This window comes from Syngnathoides biaculeatus, chromosome 17 (genome assembly GCF_019802595.1).
Source record: "Syngnathoides biaculeatus isolate LvHL_M chromosome 17, ASM1980259v1, whole genome shotgun sequence".
Taxonomy (NCBI): domain Eukaryota; kingdom Metazoa; phylum Chordata; class Actinopteri; order Syngnathiformes; family Syngnathidae; genus Syngnathoides; species Syngnathoides biaculeatus.
The window spans coordinates 22,342,881-22,367,629 of record NC_084656.1 but is presented as its reverse complement, the minus strand read 5'-3'; the positions used below and the strand labels follow the sequence as shown (position 1 = coordinate 22,367,629).

The following is a 24,749-nucleotide window of genomic DNA, read 5'->3' as shown; positions in this document are numbered from 1 at the left end:
GGGTTCAAATGAATACAAACTAATTATAAGGGAATTACTACCCAGGAAAAGCATTTGCATATATTTTGTCAGCGTGACCTACTGGTTCTCCGTCTGCTCCGGGCGGTCCCCGCTCCCCGAAGTCCCCCGGAAAGCCCTAAACCACACACAGAGATGATGGATGCACACAATCAGCAGGCCTCAAACGCGTTCTGCCGGCGCAAACCATTTTCGGGGCACCAGGGGGCAACAGAAACACACGCCGAGCTGTAAAATATAACTTGAAAAAAACGTGCATTTGTCGTCACCGCCGAGATGCCCTTTTTCGGTCTATGCTAGCGACATAGAGTGACTTTTGCACAAGATGGCGGACGTCACAATTACCCTCTTGCCATTCATACAAAATATCATCGGATACGTTGCATGTCCAAATATGGTTGATTTAACTTTGTTTTTTTTTTTTCACAAATCAATACTATTAGTCTGTCTTTTTTTTTTTTAACTTTACACATTATGAACTAGCTCACCCGTCTTGGGAGCGTTCTGAAATCTCTGCCTCGTTCTCTCTCCGCGGCAGCAGAGTGGCATTCTTTCCACTCGAGATTGAAAGGCTGGACGTTCTTTTAGACGATAACTAGCGAAAATAGTCATGTCGGATTCATATGAGTAAGCCCGTTTTGTTAAAAAAAAAAGAAAAAAAAATGAATCACTGTAATGCTTTGGTGCAGGAGGAACACGCAGATTTATTTCTATTTATGTCTATAAAACTCCTTAGTCAGCTCGTTGATTTATTTATCGCATCGCTCGTGGGGCCCTGAGAAAGAGTTTGGGTGGCTGCCGTTTGTTTTTCTGGTGTTTCAAAAGGCTTTTTCTTGTCAGGCACTTGCAGTGAGCGCAGACTTGAATTGACGACAGAATAATAAATTAGCCGCGTGGAACGTCGATTGTGGTGTTGATGTTGGTGTGCGCATGACAGCAATATAAAGTATGATATCAACTCCAGTCTCGTTGTGTTTGGGAACTTAAGCAAAAAGCCCCCCCCCCCCCCACATCATAAATACGCATTTTGGAGATGAGAGAATTGCAGGTCACAATAACGATATTTTGACACTACACTACAAAAGTTTGGGTTATTATGCTTTAGGGTGCAAAAGAACCTTTACAGGTGAACATAATTGGACCTTTTGAAAATTTTCAATGCTCAACTGGTTAGCGTTTCAATATTTCTTTGCACAACTTGCTGTTCTCCAACAAAATTCATCAAAATCGACACAAATAAGATTAGAAATGAAGTCGGTCCGGCGTCTGAACCGGTTGCATACGTACTGCAGGTTTAGCGATCAAGCGTCTGCATTTGATGATACATAAAGCACGACAAGACAACGGTCGCCATTCACGGGGAGTCGGCCTTCTGGTCACACGCTCGACGGCGACATTCAATTTTGTACGCGAAGCCCGTTGAGAAAAAGCCAACGGAACGAAGCGCCGTTACGTGACCGCGAGCGTTGCCGTGGCTCACGCTAGATAACTCAAATCATCTGAAATATGCAACGCAAGAGCAGAACGGCCCCATTTGAGTTGATTATACTTTTTTTCGACAAGGCAGGCCGGCGGCCAAGGTGTCGCTGCGTCCGTTGGGCGCTAAATGCAGCCTAATCTCGACCACACTTGATGCAAAGAGAAACCGCGCCGGACCGCGAGCACAATGCCGTCCAAGAGCAGGACGACCGGAGAGGCTCATTATGGCCGGGGCTGGCCTATTTCGAGCCCTGCGCATTGTTTTGAAAAAAAAAAAAAAAAACAAAAAAAATGCTAATTACCGTCAATAGTTGTGAAAAGTGGCAGCTGCCACTTGGTGACAATGGAGGACAGTTTTAAACGTTTCTCAAAACCAAATCGAGTGTCTATCATCTACTTATCTAAACCTCAAAAGGTTGAGGACCAGGATGGGCAGGACGCACGAGTCCGAACCTCAATACTGTAAAGCGTCCACGCTCAACGCAATCCCCAAGCATTTTTTCCTCCGTTATAGCAGGTTTTCTTAGCTGTAGCCTATGCTAGCTAACTTTGAGAAAAAGGTTGGGCACACCTTGGACTGGTCGCAAGCCAATCACGGGACACGTATGCTGTAGGCAAACGGGCCTTTAACGCTCCCGTTCCTACCGAATGAAGCGTTTTGGGAACGCAGGAGGAAGTTGGAGCATCTGGAGAAAAGCTTCAACACGTATTCGTTGTACTTGTAAAAGGAGCCGCGAGGCAGCCGGGCTAACCGCTAGGTCGCTGGGCTGCCCCCAACTCGCGTCTCGTTTTTTTGAATCTTCCCGCGAGTGTTTACGAGAAACGCTTCAAGTGCAGAAATAGCAACGTGGGCTGTTGCTTCTTTTTCAATTAGCGTCACATCATTTTCCACACTTGTGTCCGATATCAGGCACACAATTTTCAGTAAAACATACAACGAATCGCAACCTTTCCAGGATTATTGCTTTTGACGTTCACGGGTTGCCGACATTGTTTCAACGTCAGCTGTTCCACCGTACAGCGAACTTCGTATGTCCTGTTTGGCAATTTTTTTTCAGACCCGAACCATGGACATTTGTGCTCATACCAAAGCCATGCGTTGTATAAGTAAGTTTCTTTCGGCTTGTCCCGTTTGGGGTCGCCACAGCGAAGCGCTCATATTTGTTTGGCAGAAATACTTTGGTGCCATCTTGGTATCTGGTAACTATGTTGAAGTGAAGGGAAGAGCTTCATTTAGTTGGGCCGCATCCTTGTCTAACGTGAAAATAGTGCTTTGCCACCATCTTGTTGGAACGAGACTTGCTTTTTGGAAGGCGGCGCTCGCTGTACTAGTGTGGGAAAATGTTCTGCGCACCCGCGCCTGAATAATCTCTCGTGCAATTTGTAGTTGTGAGCTTTCCGACAACGTATCAATGCCGTGTCAGCATGAATCGACCTCGTACAGACTAATGAGCTGCGCGACTTTGGACCACAGTACAGTACCGACGTGGATGACGCATGGCGTTCACCCACAGAAAGATGACTCACGTCGCCGTCACCGCTGCTGCGCAAGACAAATCTGAGGGGAGACCATTCCAAGTGCTGCACTTGAAAAACGGCCCAGTGGGGGGATTAAGTGCATCTCTGCTTTTGCATCAAGTCGGCAGACAACCGCCCGTATAAAGTGGGTCAAAGAGTGACTTGGATGCCGCGCAAATCCGAGTTGACGTACAGAAGGAGCGCGTTGATGTTTCGGAAACACGGTTTCGGAACGCCGGAGGTAGACCGGCTTGGATGCGTCCCAGCTGTTTATGACGCTGGACGTGAGCCAGCGTTGTAACAAAATACTTTGCGACCGTAACAAAGTTGAATTTTCTGGTTTCTGTACGTTACGCCAAGAAACGTTAGCAGACGACTATATGGATTAGTGTGAGGATAAGAAAGCAGACCATGTTCCTCTCTCGTGCTGACTCTTCTCTCGTGTTATCACTTGGCTGCGAGACAACGCAAGACGTCGTCTGTGGCTGGGGGGGGGCGCTAGCTCCATAAGGCAGATGATAACTGCCTCTTTATGAGAGTATATGTGACCTCGCCAAAGAAAAAAAATGGAACCGTTTCCTGGCATGCCAGTTTTGAGCAAATTGTCTTGCTCATTATTCTCAAAGTGTTCTTGTCTACTAAAGAGTTACGAGCAAAATTACACAAGTAATTATTGGATTTCAGCCAGTTGACAACGTTAGCAATGTGCTGTTTTAACTGTACAAAAGCCAAAATTCATCAGCGTTAAACGAAACTTTTGTGTAAGTAGTCAGTAAAGTTGTGTTAAGTAGTTGAATTAGCACTTTTACATTTCATCTTTAGTCTTCTTTTCATGAGTACCTGTACTTCTGCTTCAGTACTGATGCCATCCCTGCTAAGTACCACAAAACACAACAACCGAGCCCCACGGATGAGATCAGCTCAAATTCATTGATCCTCTGAGGAAAGCACCATCAAAATGGAAGCAAGAAGCACCATTTTTGGCCCGTGTCGCGATCTCAAGTACTGCTCCGGACGCACCAAATGTGAACATGATCCAATTAAGAATATGAACCGTATCGTATTCCCAAAAACTGGCAAACGCGGCAATCGTGAGTCAACAAGGAAGCTCGCCATTGGATAGGTTTTGCTCCACAACTGCCCCCTTTAGCCAAAACATCTGCTGGATGGTCTGACGGCGTGCATTTAAGGGTTCGAAACCTTCGGAAAGCCGCTGCTGTCAAAGTGATCCATCGGGGACACACACAGCGAAAGCAACGGCTTCCTCCAGACGGCCTGGAGCCCGTTTACTCGCAACAAAAGAACTTTTTCTTGTAACAGGCCCGACCGTGAGGTGCGGCTGCTGGGACCCGACCCCAGTTTAAACACCCCCCCCCCCCCCTTGACAGTCCCGCAAACACTGAGCCGGCTGGAACGACGACGGAAGGAGCAGATTTTGTACCTTTCGACGCGCAACCAAAGCTCTCAAAACCGCAGAAATCCCGGCAAGATTAGAATTGAATGCAGTCTGACGCGCGTGACCGGCTGCCGACTCGCCCCAGCACATTTGCACATACGCCACATTTTGTGTAAAGTATGTTGAGACAAAACTTTACCGGCCTACCCATCTTGCCCCTCTTGCCTGGTTCGCCGGGAATGCCCTGAAAAAAGAAAGAAAAAACACTGCGGGTGAAAGAAGAAGTTACAAAAAGTCAACACAAAAGCAACGCTAGAAAAAAGGTAGACAGAGGGTAAGTTTTGGGTTTTTTTTCCAGGTATCTGTACTTGCGTGTTGTATATTTTTCTGGATGCCCTGTAAGATTTTGAAACTGCCCCCAAAATTTGCAGTCACAGTTCGGATCAGGAACCAAGTCAGCTGTAGTAAAAAGGGGGCTAACCCAACAAAACCTGACAATACCGAAGAAAACCTGGAGGCGGTCTGGAGTCGGACGTGAAGCTCGCGCATTCTCCGACACTTCGAAAACTGAGTTCCTCCCCCGTCATTGCATGGACACACTTGGCCATTAAATCTGATTCTGATTGCGTGTAAGAGTGTGAGAAAGTACACACACACACACACAAGTACTCTTTTGCACGTTTCCACACATTAGCTCCGATGCTGCCGAGTGGCATCATGTGACTTCTCTAGATGGTGTTGGCGACATGAATGATTTATGCTTAATGTGCTGTCATCCCGAAAACCACAGGCGTGTTCAAAACCTCTCTGTCAAATGTGGGAAAACATTCCAGTCAGGTGTCTTTAGCGTTCATAATGGTACCACGCTAATCTGTAAAGACTCAAGAATCGAGGGAACTTGACCTGTTTGTTTGAAAATGTGTTTTGTTTTCGTTTAATGAAAACTTTCAAACAATAACGTGGGTAACTAAGGTATGAGGCAAACGATTTTTCAGTTCACAATGTTAGCAACGCTACGAAAACACCTTTTGACTCCAAGAAAGTCTAACCAACGCCAACTAGCGGCTACGCAGCGCTAGCTAGCTCCTTCATACCAGCACAAGCACTATTTCAGTTACAATAAATGTCTACTTTTGTACTCGGTTACTGTGAGAGTCTGGATTTTTTGCCTTTACTTGAGTACAAGATTGAAATCGGTACATCTTTTGTTTTTACGCAAGCACCTCCTGGGCCGGGATAAGACAGCATGTCCATTTGGAGCATCTGAAGAACTAGGACAGGTTTGATCATAACTTTCATTCCCTGTGCCAACGCAAACCCGTTGCAGCATGTCAGAAGTATGCTAACCGCCCTTTTTTCAGAAGTCTCGGCGACTTTTGCCGGTTCAAAAAGTTTGCATAGAGGCTGCGACGGGCCAAGGCGAGGGTGTCACGCTTTTGATCGCTAGCCACATCAGAGTTATGCTTACCCTCCACGGGCGCCGCTATAATTACTTCCGGTTTAACGCGACGCCAAAAATGAAGGTTCGGGTGGTATTCCGGTCAAGCTGCAGTTCGCACTGGGTACAGTAAGCTAAGGCAGCTTTGTGCTAACAAAGACAGATTCAGAACATTTCTTTTTCGGTTTAAGTGCAAGATGAAGAGTTTGTTTTGTCTGTAGCAAATGACGGGCCCGGAGTTGGACACCAGCGAGCGAAGCACTTCGGTTGCCGGTTTGACTCAGTCGCCATTTTCCGCGCAGAGATTCCGGAAAAATGGTGCAGCGGAGGAGTCACGTTACTCTTCTTATCATCGCATTGCAAGTTTGTGATGAAAAAGACAAAAGGAGTTTCTTTTGGGGGAGGGGGGGGGGTGCAATTAAGACAGGAAAGATACTTTCTACTTTCTAACGAAGGCATCAGGCACTCACTCTTTCTCCATCAGGTCCAGGGAGGCCAAAAAGCCCGGGGATTCCAATGAAACCCTGCAGGAGAGGAGAGGAGCGAGAGAAGGGTTACCGAGTGAGTTATTATTCCGACGCAATCAACACGATCGCAGCTTCGGTCCGACTGGCTACAGAGACGTGGCATTCGGGGGTCCCCCACGGTTAGGGGGGGGTGGGGGGGCCTCCGTGAAGAACCAAGCCATGAGGCAAGTGTATATGCCCATGGACTGCATGGTGCTGGCTTCCACGATGTAGTCCAAGGGCACATACCCTCACGCCAGGGATCTCTGAAGACGGCCGGCGTGTCGCAACTGTGCAAGGGAACAGAGACACAAAAACCACAACACGAACACAAGCCGAGTAGTCGGCACGGGCCGGTCATCGTTTTCACAAGTGCTCGTTTCAAAGGCATCGGCGTTCCTGAGCCTTTCAACTGCTGGTGCGAGGAGTCACTTACATTTCTCTTTGCCTCTTTCGGGAATTTTTCGGGTAATGCGTCTTTGTTCAGGGAGCGTTATGTAAAACGAAGAATGACTGCGAGAGGAGCTGATACGCTCACATTTAGGATAGCTCTTGATGAGGTCTTACGTACAACAAAAGATATTGGAGAATTTGAATCTTTCGTCGTCCCGCTCTCGCGCCGTTGGGTTCCGCTGGTGACCCGAACCAGGAGGAAGTCCTTCGTCCTGTTTTCCTGAATCTGCACTTAACGTCCATTTCAAGGTAATATTACTATATTGCGTTCTTGAATTGAGAATACGCAACTATCTATGAGAACTCAGAGTACGGACAACTGGTGAAATAAATAACACAGACTCGCTAGCGAGGCATTTACAGTAACTCGCTAATGAGCTCATCAGCACAAAGCAAATTGAATTTACATTACAAACCTACAAGTAAGTACTTGCTCTTATTATACATTAATTTTTTAGTCAGAAAAATGTTTAAATCCAAAAAATGGTGGGGTTATTTATCTATTCTACGTATGAAATTGCGATATCGTGCTATTGTGAAAGCGCAAGGTTTTTGCCGACGGTTATCGTGCTGTCCGAGTCTGATGCCGGCCCATGCCTAGTGGGGAGGTGACACGAATAAAAAAAGAAGACAGGACCAGAATGGCTCGTTGAGACAGCGGGGCCTCATGCGGAACTCAAACAGGAAATTCCAGCCGGCGGGGGCAGGGCGAGGCTTCGGGATCCGCCGATCAAAACGCTTCATCGGAACGCGAGCGTCACTTCGCGCGCGGCCCGTTTGTCTCATTCGGCGCGGCGGAAGCCGGCTCGTTTGGATGAGCTGCGTTATTTATGGCGGGCTGAAAATAGCAAGACAATGTTGACACGACTATTAATAGCGCTACGTTAGGTAGGCCTGTGTCAATGTGCCTTTTGTGTGCAAAGAGATGCATTACATAACCTCTGGCGTGGATTTGGCACCAATGTGCATACTCTGTATGGAAACGTACCGACAGCTGGCAACCACTAGTTCCACTCCCCCCATCCCTAAACCCGCATTTACAGTCCTCCCCCTCTGTGAGTACTGCAGGAAAAGCGCCAGCACACCGTCAGGATGATCCTCGTTTATTGATCCGACGTTAGTGATTGAACTCACCCGCACGCCTTTGGGCCCCAAAGGTCCTATCGGGCCAGGTAAACCCTGAAAATAAAATTGGTATTATGATTATTTTTTTTTCCATTTCAGTCGTCCAGCGCCGGTTGCTGGCTTGTTTCAGACAAAAAAAAAAAAAACGTGGCGCGGGACTAAACTAGCTTGTGTTGTTTGTTGGCGTACGCACGCGTAACTATGCGGTATTTACATACACACAGAGCGTCAGCTGTTCAACACAAGCTAATTGCGCTTGGCATTCGGCTACAACTGTACCAGTCACAGCAGAGGATTTACTGCACCTGCCTGCCAGGATAACCTTTGGCACCGGGGCTTCCGACTGGACCTTGCTCTCCCTGCAGCGGGGGAGGGAAAAAGAGAAGGGTGAGGATGGAGGGGGGGGGGGGGGGGGGAGAAGGATCATTGTAATTACGCCACCGGCCTGGACTGCACTGACTGCCTACTTGTCTGTTGTGAGTCAAAATAGGGATATCCACAGCACATAGACAAAAGTACGCAGATGAACTTCCAAATTTATTTGAGTTCTTCTTCTCCTTTCAGCTTGTCCCGTTAGGGGTCGCCAGAGCGTGTCATCTTTTCTTCCTCTCTAACACCCACAGTCTTCATGTCCTCCCTCACAACATCCATCAACCTTTTCTTTGATCTTCCTCTCGCTCTCTCTTCCTTGGTAGCTCCATCCTTACCAACCTCCTACCAATTTCCTCACTCTCTCTCCTCTGGACATGTCCAAACCATGGAAGTCTGCCCTCTCTCGAACCTTGTCTCCAAAACATCCAACTTTGGCTGTCCCTCTATTGAGCTCATTTCTAGTCCTATCCAATCTGTTCACACCGAGCGAGAACCTCGGCATCTTCATTTCTGCCACCTCCAGTTCTGCTCCTCAGTGACGCCGTCTCTAATCCGTACATCATGGCCGGTCTGGCCGCTGTTTTGTAAACTTTGCCGTTCTTCATCCTAGCGGCGACTCTTCTGTCACATAGAACGCCAGACACCTTCCGCCACCTGTTCCACCCCGCTTGGACCCGTTTCTTCACTTCCTGACCACACTCACCGTTGCTCTGTCTTGTGGACCCCAAGTATTTGAAGTCGTCCACCCTCGCTATCTCTTCTCCCTGGAGCTTCACTCGTCCCCCTCCGCCCCTCTCCTTCACGCACACATATTCTGTTTTACTTTGGCTAATCTTCATTCCTCTCCATCTTTCTAATTGTTCTGCTTTCACTGCATATCACAATATCATCTGCGAACATCGTGGTCCAAGGGGATTCCAGTCTAACCTCATCTGTCAGCCTATCCATTTCCACCGCAAACAGGAGGGGGCTCAGCGCGGTACCCTGATGCAGTCCCACCCCTACCTTAAATTCTTCTGACACACCCACGGCACATCTCACTGCTGTTCTGCTGCCATCATACATGTCCTGTACTATTCTAACATATTTCTCCGCCACACCAGACTTGCGCATGCGGTACCACAGTTCCTCTCTTGGTACTCTGTCAATTTATTTGAGTTAACCTGAATTAATCTGCGTCAGACAATCGAGAACAGACTTTCACTCACGATACAAACTTCCCCGACAAACAGAGCAGAGTAAAAGTGACAAAACCAAATACGCGGACAGCGAATCGTACAGTGTGGAATTTTTACACAACACGTTTGATGTCATCATAGCACAATGACAGGTTCCAAAAACAACTGCAGCGATCACGAACACTCTTCCTTACTAACTTTGGAAATGACGAGGCGATAAGGTCCGTTTCATTATTTGGTACAAAGTCTTCCAGTCGTTCAGGGCAGAAAATTGAGAAAAAAGGAGTGCGTACTTTGGAAACACAGAGGTTGGCAAAAACGTTGAGGAGAGATCGCGGGTGGTGGTATGCAAGGTGAGCAGAGAGTGAAGTCTTTTAGATCAGATTTACATTTGAGTAGTTCCTAATCAATTGAATGAATGAATGAATTGGGAGTTGGACTACAGACTAAATCCACTGGTTCATCCCAATTGTGGGATTTTCGCCTGATTGTTTATTTATGGGTTTTTCAATTATAGCGAGAAGCCAGAATTTGAGGGGGAGGATTTGACTTGTGTCCTTTGAGTGTAGTCCAACATTGTGCTACATCATGGCGGGCAGCACTGACATCTACTGGGCGAGAAAAAGCATAATTAACAGAACGAGGAAGAGTCGTCCCCGCCGAGAAGACAAAATACACCCAGTACTGGGAGTAATACTGCACGCCGTGTTTGTATGCGTTGCTGCTCAGTGTCTTCTAGTAGCAGAATTAGCAGAACATCACTGATTATTTCCACCAGCCTGGCGGGTCTGTTTCCAATGACATGTGAGCATTAAGCTAGTAGATTATTTGTTTGAAAGTCACCGATGGCGTAGTGGTACACACGCCTGCCTTTGGTACGGACAGCGTGGGATCGCTTCCCGCTCAGCGATGGTGTGGATATTTCCCCTGCGACCGCTTCCTGGTGAAGTCCACCTTTTGCCCGAAGCTAGCTGGGCTAGGCTCCAGCTTTGCCGCGACCCTTCTTAGGATAAGCAGCTTGGATAATGACATTTGCTTGAAAACTTTGGCGTTCAAGCGAATTCTTTTCAGTTTTCCGTTTCAGTTGTACAGGAAACTTCAATTGGGAGTGACAAAAAAAAAACAAAACGGCTTTTGTGCCTCGGCTCCGCTAAAGCCACTGCATGTAAACCAACTAAACGAAAAGCCGTATTACGCCCTGAATCTCGATTTTGGACAATTGCGTGGTTCCCAAGTTGTGGCACAGCAGTTTGCGCGAGGGCGCTTTCAGTTCCCAGCGCACAGAGGCACGCTTAGATGACTTTGGCGTGGAAGAACCTGACCTGAACCCTGACTTCAAGCCAGTTCGGAGAGCAGAAAAGGACAAAACGTCGTCGAAATTTTCCTCCTTTTTCACTTCCTGTCCACATGCGGCCAAATATATTCCTCTCTCTATGTAGCGGGTATAGAAAGGGACCAAAGGGAAAAAAAAAAAAAAGGATCTTTTCATAGCGGTATTTATGTACGTAGACTCAAAAGAATGTCTGTCAAGCACAATAATGCCTCAAGTGCTTCATGATAAAACGAGAGCCCCCTTTTTGGGTGTGTTTAAATGAATCCATAATCGCAGAAATCCCATGTTCGACCCAAGTTTCCAAACTCTCGTCCCCTCGGAAAAAGGGATGCGGTGTCCTTTAGCGGAAGCCGACAGGGCGTAGGACGCGTAGAAACGCGCACACAGGCGACTTGTGTCGGAGCGCAAACGTGCTCATGTATAACTTCCTTTGACACGCCGCGGACGTGCGGCCGCGCCCGCCTTGGATAAATATAAAGCGCTTACAGTTGGAATCCGCCTGACTGAGGCCTTTTGTCGAGCGTCGCTTGGTGGGGTTAGCTGGGCTTGACGTTTGATACAAAGCGCCGCCTTGAGATATGAGTGGCAGGAGGGGCGGGGCCGTCGTCCGGCTGATAATTCGTTTTGACGTGCGAGGAAAAAAGAATTTGAGAAGAAAGCGCTACGTGCTCGCAGCTCACCTCGCAACAAGCAGCGGCGAGGCGATTTTATTTATTCATATTTAACAAAAAGAAGCTTCAAACTGTTTAATGCCACTCCTATTTGAACTTCACAGTCAAAGTTGACGGGAAAAAAAACGTGTATTTAAAACAACCATATAACATTGTCTTTAGCCTGCTAGCTAAATGCAAAAAACAAAACAAAAAAAAAAGCCAAAAGCCATTGTTCTGCTAATAAATATGTAAACAAATGGTGCGGTAATGCATGTAGACAGACATAATTTCCCACCGTCATGTATTCCTTATCCTTTGCGCAAGAAAAAAATATATCACTGCAGATTACAGAGTCAAAGTAGTTATGAAATTCTTCTTTTTTGTGTGTGTATGACAATAGCTGGGTTGACATAGATCCTGCTATTCTGATTAGTGTCGAGTTTGAAGCCCTAACCGAATGAAAATGTTCCATATGACACCTCGAGCGGAATAAACGGGCCGAATCTGAAATGAATTTCATCTGGATTTACAAGGAAGAGTATTTCTTTTGCCAAAGTAAGTTTTCGCCAGGCCGCGTATGCTCTGCGTCGACAAAAATGCGCACCTCCGTCATCGTTTACGGAAAACGCCGAGATGGTTTAAACTACTTGTAACTTGTTTGTAATCAAGCTGTCGCTTCAGTTAGAGTGTAAAAAAAAAAAAAAAAAAAAAAAAAAAACAATTGCAAGAGTTGAGCTAAATGATGACGGAACTCCATCTTGAGAAATCACACGAAGTTTACTTGATGAAATGCTGTGGCCTACGTAAACGCCTGATTGGAATAAACTTTAATCGGATACTGCCCAAGCGGCGGTCGCAAGATTCGTCCGCTTCAGCATGAATGTAATGTCCTCGTAAAAAAAAAAAAAAAAAAAGACTACCGGGTGGGAGGTAATACTGTAAGCATGGCTCATTGTGCATTACCGCCGAGTCACGCGCAGCAGCTGGCCTCCGCGCTCGGAAAGCGGACAGCTTGGCAGTTTGCGTTCAGGTTCAACGGTGACTCAGAGTAACGCCGGCGCTGGGAAAGCGGCGGGGGTGCGTTTGAAGATGGGACGCCGAGACGCTACAAAGCTACACAGCTGATGACAAGTTTGGGAACTCCCTTCGCCGCCGACGCCTCGGACGGGCTCGTACTTGAGAATGTTCCGCTCGAGCGTCACTGACTAAGGCCTTTCTTCAACGCTAACAGTAGCGTGACCCCGGCGGCCCGGATGCGACTGGCTTCGGGCTTAAAATAGCCGCTCCGGGCTCCGCCGAAACCGCCAGATCTCCTCCCAGTTGCGCAAGTGAAGGACTTCTTTGAACCGTTTGGTTTTCCTTTTTTTCTTTTTCCTTCAAATTGAACGTCGGCAAACGCGAGGATAAATCGTGCGACCGAGGCCCGGTCTGGAGCGGGAGGAAAGACGGCAAAACAGCTGCAAATGTGACACGTTGGCCCAGTTGGCGTGTTTCTGTTCCTGTTTGTCTTTGATTGGTACGACCCGCCCCCCCCCCCCCCATGTTCTGGAGAACATCAGGACAACCCAGATGTCACCGTCTCAGCCGTCATGAGCTAATCCCATCTGGCTGAATTTCAGCAATGATTTTTATCATTTTTTTTTTTTTTTTGAATGGGTTCACGCAGTACGCAGGCAAGACCGCATTTGGAGTTGCACGCCTTCAATGTACCGTAGTTGTTGTCTTGTGCTCAAGAGTACTAGCTTGAAAAGGTGTGTATAAGTGTGTTTCCGCTCATTTATACGTGCTTAAGGAGTGCGGGAGGGGAAAACTATTTACAACGTCAACATTAAACCTATTTTTATGTTCTGTTGATATCGCCAATTTTCACCTCGTGGGGGAGGTTCTGGAACATGTTCCCCACGGGGGTCCACAAGAGAACTTCAGGCTTTGAGCCCGCGCGTCAAATAACACTTGAGGTTTTGGACTTGCGCCACACTAGCAGCAACAGGAACATTACTACGTCATATCATGTCATTATCCACGCCGCTTATCCTCACAAGGGTTGCGGGAAAGCCGGAGCCTTTCCGAGCCAGCTTCGGCCTGAACCGGTCGTAGCGGAGATATCGACGCCGTCACTGAGCGGGAATCGATCCCACGCTGCCCGCACCAAAGGCAGGCGTGTGTACCACTACACTATCATTACTACGTACTATGGAGGGGAAAAAAAAATGTAGCATTTACTTAAAAAGGGAAAAATATACTCACAGATTCTCCGGGGAGTCCAGGTGGACCGGGGTAACCTTTTTGTCCCTAAAGACACAAAACCAAAAAAAAAGTAAGAGAGTGAAATGACCACTGAGAATGTGAAGCGTAAACACAGGAATGGAAATAGAAAGGTGAAAGAAAACACACACAAACACACGGTGTAAAAACCACTTTGGAAAAATAAATTGCGACGGGGGGGGGGGGGGGGGGGGTCCTTAGCGGGGGTGGGGGGAGATGATGAGTGAAGAGTTTCAGCAACGGGCCCGTCAAAGACGGCGCGCCGCGCTCGAGGGATCAGACTTTCCGATGACGGCGAAGACCACAAACGCAGCTCGTCGCCGTGACACGACGTTGGCTCTGTCTCGGCCAATCATAATATCGTAATATACAATTGATTAAGATAATGTTGAATAGAACATGGCAGGGAAAGAAATCGCTTTTGCTGGTGCCCTTCCTGGAGTCGCTCTAACTAGCTAACTGGCTAACTATGACAGCTTCTTGCGTTAAGGGAGTCTCGCTTGCCATAAGTAAGAAACAAGAAAGGGAAAATGTATAAAACCAACTTAATAACTCAATAATTAGTCTTGCTCCTTGCCGGAAAAGGTGAGGGGAAGCTAAAAACGTAGCTTCCCTGCGTAACGTAGCTTTAACAGCTCATGTTTTAGCCTCGCACGCCGGCTCACGCCTCCGCGCCGTCCAGCGGCCATCATTTCTCCGGCCTGCGCGTGTATCAAATTCTTCTATCGCGGCCCTTTAACCGTCACATCTGGCGCGCGTCGTTCCGCTCGGAGGCGCCGCGGCAACAAACGTACACGCCCTCTGTCAAAACTCGCCCTCGTAACACAGTCGGCCGTGTGCATGTTTCCCAAATTTTGCGTGAAAGCCCTGATTGTTGAGCGCACATGGCCGCCGTGTCTCCAATTGCTTGCGCACGTCAAATATTATGTTTCCCATTGATGGCTCACACAAATGTATCACGTTTTGACACCAAAGCGACTACTATATACGTGTGAACCCCCCCCCCCCCCGGTATACATTCCAGACTTACGAGGAATATGCCATGTCGATTTAAAATTAGATTTTGTAGTTTTACCGCTCGCGTGTGATTTTTAACACGTCGAGCTATATCAAAACGCACCTTCAAAGCTTTTCCTTGGTGCCTTTTTGAACTCTCTCGGCGTAAAGAAATCTTTACAGCACTTGGAAGAAATAAAAAGAAGACTCTTGCAACCTTAAAGCTTACATGTAACGTGAAATGCCATAGATGGCTAACAGAGCATGTGCTGAAAAGTGCATCCAGAAAATACACTGGGGGGAAATAAAACGCTCATTACTGCCACTTAGAGGAGTGGGGTGGAACAGTATCACCTTGAACGTCAGTCATGCTGCAGCTGAACGGACGTATTTCACATCCATCCATTCGTTGTCTACCGCTTTTCCGGGTCGGGTCGCGGGGGAAGTAGCTTCAGCAGGGATACCCAGACTTCCTTTTCCCCAGCCACTTCTTCCAGCTCAGGGATACTGAGGCGTTCCCAGGAAAACCGAGAGACATAGTCTCTCCGGCGTGTCCCGGGTCGTCCTCGGGGTCTCTTTCCGGCGGGACATGCCCGGAACACCTCACCAGCGAGGCGTCCAGGAGGCATCCGGATCAGATACCCCAGCCACCTCATTTGGTTCCTCTCGAAACGGAGGAGCAGCAGCAGCCTGACACTGACCCCCCCCACGGATCTCCCAGCTTCTCGCCCTATTTCTAAGGGACACCCCGCGGAGGAAACTCACTTCGGCCGCTTGTATACAGGATCTTGTTCTTTCGGTCACGACCCGCAGCTCATGCCCACAGGTGAGGGTAGGAACGTAGATTGTATTTCACGTGGTTAGGAAAATTTTCTTTTGGGATCGAATTCGGTTGCACATTTTGCGTCAGTAAATTAGAAATAAAGAAAAACTTCTGGGTTGTGAAAATAGCTAATAAATCCCTCATTCCGTAACAGCAGGTGGCAGCAGTCTAGATTTATAGTTTTCATATGCACGAGCCTTTGCATGGTAAAATAATTCATAAGGAGAAATATGCTTTCAAACTCGAATAAAAACGACAATCAAGAGCTCAGTGATTTCCTAAAACTGTCCGTGTACGCGAGACCGATTATCGCAGCACGTTCGTTTGTCGGAAGCTCCAATTACACGCCAAATGCTTTCCGCCGGAGCTCAATGTTCGACTCCGACCGCTATCGCTCTTTATGGGAGAGCGCACCAGAAGCCATAACACTGAATACTTGTGCGTCCAGCACAATGCGAGTCATGCGGTTCCGCCTGCAGGTTTGGAGCGAATGATCCGGTTTAACGAATCTGCAGCATGTTCCGCTGAGCAGCGGCCGGGCGACCACCGGACCGCGTCCTGAAGAGCGATACGTGCTCATTTGTACGACCACCGAAGTAAAATCAGCCCGAGTCTTTGAGTTCACGTCCGTCAGCCGGCCGTCGCTCTGACTGGAGACAGGGTAGAAGGGCAAAGGTCGCCCGTGTTTAAGGGCTGCTACCGGAGACTCGTGATTATTCGATCTGATTGAACGCGCAGGCCGGCCAAGTATGCGGCGTAGTGAACACGTGCAGACCGGTGGGAAACGGCGGCCTCTTTAGTGAACTCTTTAAAAAGGAGATCAAAATCTGTGACGGTCTTGCCGGGAACGGAGGATAAATGCTTGTGAACATAATTTTATGTGCCACGGTAAAAGTAAGTCATAACAGCACATTCACGGGAGTACCTTGTTGTGCCACAGCAGCATTTAGCGCTACTGGAAGAACCGCAGCGTCGTTATTAGCAATAGCAATATCCACGATGATCCATATTGTTCAGTAATATATGTTAGCATTCAGCTACCAGACTTTCTCGAGACAAAATTACGGGGTTTGGCTGAACTCGGCACTTCCAAATCTGAGATGACGGTCCTCGGTCGGAAAAAGGTGGCGTGCCCTCTTCCAGGTCGGGGATGAGATCCTTCCCCAAGTGGAGGAGCTCAAGTATCTTGGGGTCTTGTTCACGAGTGAGGGAAGAATGGAGCGGGAGATCGACAGACGCATCGGTGGCTGCGGCGTCTGCAGTGATGCGGACTTTGTATCGGTCCGTTGGGGTAAAGAGGGAGCTATGTCTTAAGTCGAAGCTCTCAATTTACCGGTCGATCTACGTTCCTACCGTCACCGATGGGCACGAGCTGTGGGTCGTGACCGAAAGAACAAAATCCTGGATACAAGCCTCCGAAATGAGTTTCTTGACACTGGGGTCTCCCTTAGAGAAGGGGTGAGAAGCTCGGTCATCGGGGAGGGGCTCGGTTTCGAGCCACTGCTCCTCCGCATTGAGAGGAGCCAGATGAGGTGGCTGGGGGATCTGATTCGGATTCCTCCCGGACGCCTCCCTGGTGAGGCTTTCCGGGCACGTCCCACCGGAAAGAGACCCCGAGGACGACCCAGGACACGCTGGAGAGACTGTGTCTCTCGGCTGGTTTGGGAACACCTCGGGATCCCTCCGGAAGAGCTGGAAGAAGTGGCTGGGGAATGGGAAGTCTGGGTATCCTTGGAGAAGCTACTTCCCCCGCGACCCGACCCGGAAAAGCGGCAGATAATGAATGGATGGATGGCTGAAAATGTTTTGTGTTTTGTATATACAATTATGAAGTCCCCTTTGTTTAATGTCATCTTCAGAAAAAACTTCAATTGGGAGTGACTACCAGCTTGAAGCAAGCACGCTTTGCATCTGCATCGGCATCTGATTTGGATGTAGAAGCGCGCAAGTGAGTCTTCTTTTCGTTTCCTTAAAGTGATGCAATAACCTTTCTTGACGGGGCGTGAGTGAGCACGTAATGCTTTAAACGTGCGCTTCATTCCGCTTAAATGTGTTTCAAGTGTGCGGGAAGGTAAAACTATATTTAAAAAATGCTTTTATGATGTCGTTGTATCAAGGGTGAGTCTGGAACATACCCCCGCGTGATTTATTGTACTTGCGAAGCAATAACTTACATACCCGTTGGAAACCGATTCGTTACAGACAAAAGTGTACGGAAGAAAGCCACGGAATATTTCTCCGCTTACAAAGGCGACGCCAGGACATAAAACGGAAACAGCGACGCGGCGGAAAGTGCGACGGCGTCGGAAAGGTGAGATGCGATGCGATGCCTCGGCGAGGTTTGGCCTCTCGCGCGTCGCCTCTCCGTGACCCGGCCCGACATATTGAAAAGCCATTCGGCGGCCGCTCGCTAGAACAAACATCGAGGGCTCGAACACGCTCGGCTTGCCTTTGGCACGTCGAATTTCCACCACTCCCGCATCGAAGTGCCATGCTGACGTTGATTTAGGGTCTGCGTGTCGTGCGTCTGTGTGCGTTCAGCACGACAAGGAAGGTCGAGGGCGGCTTTGTAGTTTTCCGAAAACCGAACGAGCCAACCCGAGGGAGACGGAGCGCTTGCGTTCTCGGGGTGGCCTGCCGCCATTTATGCTATCACGGCAGTGGAAGTAATGCGTCCGACGGTGACGCCGTGTTTATGTCTTGCGCCTCGCTTGTGGTACCGGCAGCGCACACGTAGCAACTGGTAGCATACAGTTGTTATCCGAGTAGGCCGAAGCTGTCGAATTAATGAGGACAAAGGGCGTGCTGGCTCCGGCGGGTGTTCTAAAGGGTGACACACCTCGACACTTCCACAGAGCCTGAGGCCAGATGGAAGCTGATTAAAGCCGACGGGTCGACGTCCGGCTGAGAACGACGGGAGGTGGTGTACTGTACGTCGTTTCCAGCAGGATGCGGAGTTAATAAGCGCTTTGTGTACAGAAAGGAAGCCCGTGTCTCTCGTTTAACAAGCTTCCCCCGCAGTATCCGTGTTTCGGGTCGCCCTGGCAACGGCGTTCCCGACAACTGCGCTGTCACACTCCTAATAAGTAGTAAGACGATAATAGCGGCAGTCGCAGCCGACTCGCGTGCAAAGTGAGGTCATCCGACACTTAAGCATCATTAGCCGCTAATCGCAGATGAAGACGAACATGAACAACCTTGGCAGTCTCGGGAACCTCCTCATCTGGACTTGTTTAGCCGAGCCCTTTTGGAAATGCTTTCCAGCGGATTTGCAATTTCCATAGCGATCGAGAGCGCGAGCGGCCGCGGCGGCTCCGCTGCGAGGTGAGCTGCGCGCCTCGCGCGAAGACTGCGAGAGGGCGCCCAGGCTAACAAAAGCCACATGGAACGCAAGGTTGGGCCTGCCGCGCCCCCAACGATCGGGAATTGTCTCAAAATGCGTGGGGATCATCGACGAGTTTGCAAATGTGTTATTATTTTTCGAGAAAAATGGGAATCACACATGTGATTGTTCACGTTTTCACATGTGCCGTACAATAAAAGTTACATTTCTGGTGTCAAAACAAGATCTAACCAGCCGCTGCCAAGTTGGCCAGGAACCCCGTACGTCCAAGTTTGGTGAATTTCATACTTTTTCACAAATTGGTCTATCCTGACATCATTTTAAATGATATTTTGCGATGCATTACCAATCAAATTAGAGCCGTGCGGCTTTTTGTCACCACAAGATTGAAAGTCTGCAAGTTTTCTAGACAATACTGCGTGAAAATAGTTCGACACGTGTGCGGAAGCCCGTGTCGTACGCAAAACTGCTTAAGGAACTGGTCAGTCAGCAGATTCCTTATCGCCTATTCCGCTGTTTATTCAGCTTATCGTTTTAATAATTCCATAATTCATGGGAAGGTGACGTCACCGCAGAAATTTGCGCGCCTGAGCGGCCATTCGAGACACTGTCGGCGGCGTTACCTTTCGACCTTCTTGACCGACCATTCCGAGCGGGCCGATGAGTCCCGTGTCGCCCTTGAAGATAAAATAAGAAAAAGGGAAAAATGCAAAAAAAAAATTAAATTAAAAAAAAAAAACAAACAAACAAAAAAAAAATCAACCATTGCACAAGTAACAAACATCAATCGTGCAGAAAGAAAAGCTACCTTCTCTCCTTTAGGGGCTGGCCCGGGTGAGATGCCAGGATCTCCTTTTCGACCCTAACAGCACAAGACAAGGTAGATAATAATAATAATAATAGTTATTATTATTATTTGTGGGTCATTTAGACAGCGGATGAGCTTGGCCTGTATTAAAAGTGCAACCAAACTTCATTAGCGAGTAATAACGACGGCTGCAACACTTCAAAGCCTGCACCAGGAAATGAGCGCAAGCAACTAACTGGGGGGGGGGGGAACACCCCCCCCCCCGGGCGGGAACACCCCCCACCCCTGCTGTTTACATCCCCGTTTCATTTATGAACTGAGAAAGAAGAAGAAGAAAAAAAAAATCGGCAGTGTAAATAAAACATCAAACGTGTTTCTGCAGCGTGTAATTATGAAAAGAAAATGACACAGTAAACGGTAAGCGATGAGAACAAATCGCCTTTTGTTGGGTATGGAACACATTTTTTCACGACATTGTTACATTTTTTTTTTTTTATACATTTTGACCTTGTACAATTACAGCTTCTGTTCGCCCATCTGGGGTTTCAAATGTTTACTATTTCATACTTTGAAATATAACATTTTCTTGTAAATTGTATATTTTTCTTAGCAAAAACAAATTTACAACTCAATTCTGTGCACTTTATACACTTTCACATAATGCTACAATAACTTATATACTTTAGATTGTTTTTAACAATATTTTTGTTTTACTTATTTATACTTGCAGAGTCATTCTCTTCTTTACCTTCCTTTCAACTCGCAGGCAAAGAAAATAAATGCGGTGAGACGTAAAGGAAGCTAAGCAACGCAGCCAGGTGTCGGCGTCAGTTCTCGGATGTAGACCAGAGAAGGCGTTTCAAATATTGTGTACAAAGTACACAATGTCCGGCTCGGCTGTCGAGGAGGACAAAGCCAACAGTCGCTCTCCTGTCCTCGCTCACGCATAAAAACCGGACCGCCCGCAAATATCTCTTTTCCTGAACCAGAGTTTCCGTTCACCTCCGCGGTCCGTCCCTTGGGTGGCAAGCACAAGAACACTGACGCTCTTGTTGGACGCGAGAGCGGACCGGACACCTCCGACCGCGTTTCGTCAGCACGGAGCGCTCCAAAATATCAAACGCAAACAGCGCGACGGAATACTGGAGGCTGCCGCACGTGCGCCGCTCACAAAGAGTTGGGCTTGGAGTCGAAATCGGAACTGGCGCTGTCAGCTTTACAGCAAGAACTTTATGTGGTCTCGTTTGGAAAGGTACACCTTTGCGCATACGAAATGTGTTCTGTTCATTGTGACCTAATGAGGTAGATGAGAAAGAACTTCCTTCGCCATCAGATCGGATTTGAACGGCCTGCTTGAAATTGTATCTGTCATTTTTCTCGAGGCCCTTGCCCTGTGTCTTGACGCCTTGATGCCAGAAGTTTTCTCTGCTTTTCTGTGACTCTCCCAGTCTCTCCGTTGCGAGCTGCTGATGACACCAAGCTTTCGGCGATCCAGAGGGACCGGAAGAGTCACAGAAAGGCATCCAAAGTGGACATCCTTGAAAAAAATTAAGCTAATTCCAGACAAAATAACGCAATCCTCTCGCCTCCTCCCATTATTAGCCTGGAAGAAGCTCCAGACTCGGCAGAACGCTGCCCTCAGAGTCCCCAACGGCTACCTGGCCATGGCAAACGAGGACCACCTACATCGTGAGACCAAAATTCTCCCGGTGAAGCAACACAACGAACTACTCGCCCGGCATTATCTGCTACGCTGCCAGCTTCCCGCGCATCTGTGCCATCAGGTGTCAAGCGAACCAACTGAACCGCACTTATTTCGGCATGGCGTCCGTAAATACCGTCAAGAGCCTACCGAGACGGGCTACATAGGCTCCATCGAACGGCGGTTGAAGACGCGGTGGGTGGCTACCAACTGGTTGTCATCCTTGGTGGCTACCCTACCCCCGAGGTGGACAGAACTGAAATCGATCTTCCGCGGGCCCCAAGGTCCAAACTATCGCAACTCCGCTCCGGACGAAGCCGCATGCTCAATGACTATATGGCTCGTGCCGACAAAACTATCGTCAACCTCTGCCCAAAATCCGAACAGGGCCCTCAGCAGCACATCTTCAATCGCTCAGCGGCTGCCGCTACGCTGACCGTCGTGGACCTGTGGAAACGCCCGAAGGAAGCGGCTGCACTCCTGGAACTAGAAGTCGACTGAACAATGCAGACAACAACGTTAGCCTGGCTCGGTCGAGGAACCAAATTGGATTCATGAGAGCGTCGCCCATCACTCTTCAACAAACTCAAATTCATGATAATCCGTCATGCTAGCACTGGCTTGTAACGAAACTTTGCAACAAGCTACAAGTGTTAGCGCGTCTACAATTGGTGAATAGCTTGTTTGCGTTCCGATGTTATGTTCCACAGCGGAGAAGAGCAGAGGTGTAGCTACTCATCTTCAGAGAAAAACAGAATTTTACTGCGGTGGTACTCATTCAATTGGTTCTTTTTACGTTGGCAAATGTACTTACGTAGCGAGGTTCTGCCGCCTAAAATTTGTGGTCATCGTTTTCAAACTAATAATTTTGGAGGTGTGATTGCAATACTGCGATGTTTTTCGCTCACAGTTCGGGTACCATCGGAATCTGATACGGGATAGTATGTCAAGTTAGGCAAGCCAAGCGTGCCGAAAAGTTACCTTGAGGCCGGCTGGACCAGGTCGGCCGGGGATCCCGTGGGGACCCGGGGGGCCCTGCGGGAGAAAAACACAAAAGTGACTACAAACGCTACACAGCGCAGCATTCGCGGTATTGCAGTTTTGCTACAAGTAGTACATCCACGTGCGGCGGGTATCACACTTTCTGGAGAAAATTTGCCGTTTGAACCCATTTTCCGAGTCATTCGGGATCGGTTTTGTTGCGTATGTCAAATGGGGCTCCACCATATGGACGTGGTTTTCCTGTACCCTCCAACTTCCCACCCACACGTTTGTGAAGAATCTTAACGAGTACTCCAGATCCCCTCGTCGCAAAACATTTTAGTCGGCTCTGCCATGCGCGCGCTTGCGTCTGGATCAGCTGTTATTGTTGTTGTTGTCGCGGATTTGGGCCCCACGGAAGGATTTCCTCCACGTGCAGTGCGGCGGTTCGGCTGGAGAGGTGAGACAAAAACGATCCATTCGGCTCCAATTCAGAGAGGCGCTGACACGGGGCTTTTTGGGCCCTCTCGTCCCCCCCGAGCGAGGATTTTTGACCCGGTGGGGCATCTCTCGCCTTGCCCCCCCACCGCCCATTCATGCGAGGTTAAGGGTCGGCCGAGTCAGAGTGCAAAAAAATTGCTTTTACGGGCGGAGTTCACCGAGGTGAGTCGGAACAAGTCGGCCTTCTTTTGCGGGTTTCTGCTGACGTGTCCTCCAAAACTTCGTCTTCGGACCGTTTCTCATTTAACAGAAGAGGAAAAAGCCCGTCCATTGTTACTTAAACAGACTAACAATGGATTTCTTTTCCATTAGGCATTTGTTCAGGATCATTTCTTTGCCTAATAAATAAAAAGGATGTTGGAAGGATCGAAGTCGTCTCTTTGCAGCCAGAACAGCAACTGGTTTGAACCTCAGTAATCGGAGCACAGGAGACATCGTTGATTTTCCTAACGGTCACCCGATCGCAAACCGACGGGAAAAACCGTGACCACGATGCGGACTGAGGATTTCGTGAGCTGTTCCCCGTCGAAGCGACGTTCAGATGCATGAAACGGCTTCCCCGTAGGACAGCGACCGTTTGTCACTCTCCCAGTCCGAGGTCACAGTTCCAGTGCCGTCTTACGAGCGCCCAACCACGTAAAAGTTCAAGATTAGCGCCGCTCTTACGTTGGTCTACTTTGCGCTTGACACGCCGGCTCTTTCCGTTCCAGGGATTGTCAAATTTTAATGATCTCGCGGGGCCTTTCATTGCGCCGTCGCTTGCGGCCGGCCGCGCCCCTCCGGGCCTCTGGCGTGTTTGTGTGCGTCCGGACCCCGTTCGCTGGATGCCGCTCTTCCCAAAATACACCGACGCTCACGGCCGGCATGTTTGAATTACATGTTTCCCGATGCGGTTTGGGGAGTACACTCGTAGACATGGGCTGGCACATTTTTTTTTTAAGACTGGTTTTGTTTTTGGGTACAGCAACCATGTGCCCATGTCTTGCCTGGAACAGGTGTCTAATTAGAGAAGGCGAGGGCGGGGCGCAGGCGGGGGCCCGCGAACGGCAGCCTCGGCGGCTTCGCAGGGCGTCACCGCGGTACCTGCGGTCCCACCTCGGCTCGGCCCGAAATCATAGCGACCGAAAGAAGTATAGCGCTTTAGGTTCGCTGTTTATGGCAACGGCACGTCACTCTCAGGTATATAAATAACCGGCAGATTGGATCACGGCGCCGTGTGCGCAGCTGGAACCGTGACGCCGGATGTTACTTTTGGGCGCGTGACGTCGGCTTTCCGCGTGGAATATTTTGGACAAGTTCTGTAATGGCAGCAAATTACAGAATCGCTCGCTCGTAAAAACCACTTAACACAAATTCTCCGTCAAAACGCATTGAGTTCACCGTGCAGAGCCGGAGGGGAGCGGCTCGGAGGTGGAACGGAAAAGTCCGCTTCGGTTTGGCACGGACACAAATTTTGCTTTTATCTCATACGGGCTCGAGCTGAAGGGGGTCCGGTGACACGGCTGACGTGGGCCCATATCATTGACAAAGCACAGCTGTCTTGACATGTTGGGAATCCTTCGCATGGGGGCCCCTTACTAGCCACTAGCCATCAATCGCGCCGATGCGCTAGGCTAGCATTGAGCCATATCAATGATAAAAATAATATTACTGTTTAAGACAACGTGTTGCGAACCCCCCACGAATGGCCCCTTTGTAGAGACGACCGATATGGATTCATATCAATGACACAACTGAAATTTTGACAATGCCGGGGGCCCCTTACTAGCCGTTGATGGCTAGTGGCTAGTAAGGGGCATGGCGGTGCGCTATGCTAACATTGTGCCATATCACGGATAAAAATAATGTTACTGTTTAAGAC

The 24,749-nt window shown here is 48.7% G+C and overlaps 1 protein-coding gene across 1 annotated transcript in view; it reads right to left on the bottom strand.

Annotated features, from left to right (window-relative positions):
• The window catches only part of LOC133515293 (collagen alpha-1(XXVII) chain B-like), a 68,504-nt gene that overhangs the window by 27,618 nt on the left and 16,137 nt on the right, over positions 1-24,749 (bottom strand). Inside the window, exons 5-13 of the mRNA XM_061847704.1 lie at positions 22,388-22,441; positions 19,705-19,758; positions 19,520-19,573; positions 13,717-13,761; positions 8,239-8,292; positions 7,943-7,987; positions 6,320-6,373; positions 4,611-4,655; positions 83-136 (exon numbers count right to left, since the gene is read on the bottom strand). Coding sequence (XP_061703688.1) covers positions 83-136; positions 4,611-4,655; positions 6,320-6,373; positions 7,943-7,987; positions 8,239-8,292; positions 13,717-13,761; positions 19,520-19,573; positions 19,705-19,758; positions 22,388-22,441 — 459 coding nt within the window. The remainder of the gene's footprint in view (positions 1-82; positions 137-4,610; positions 4,656-6,319; positions 6,374-7,942; positions 7,988-8,238; positions 8,293-13,716; positions 13,762-19,519; positions 19,574-19,704; positions 19,759-22,387; positions 22,442-24,749) is intronic.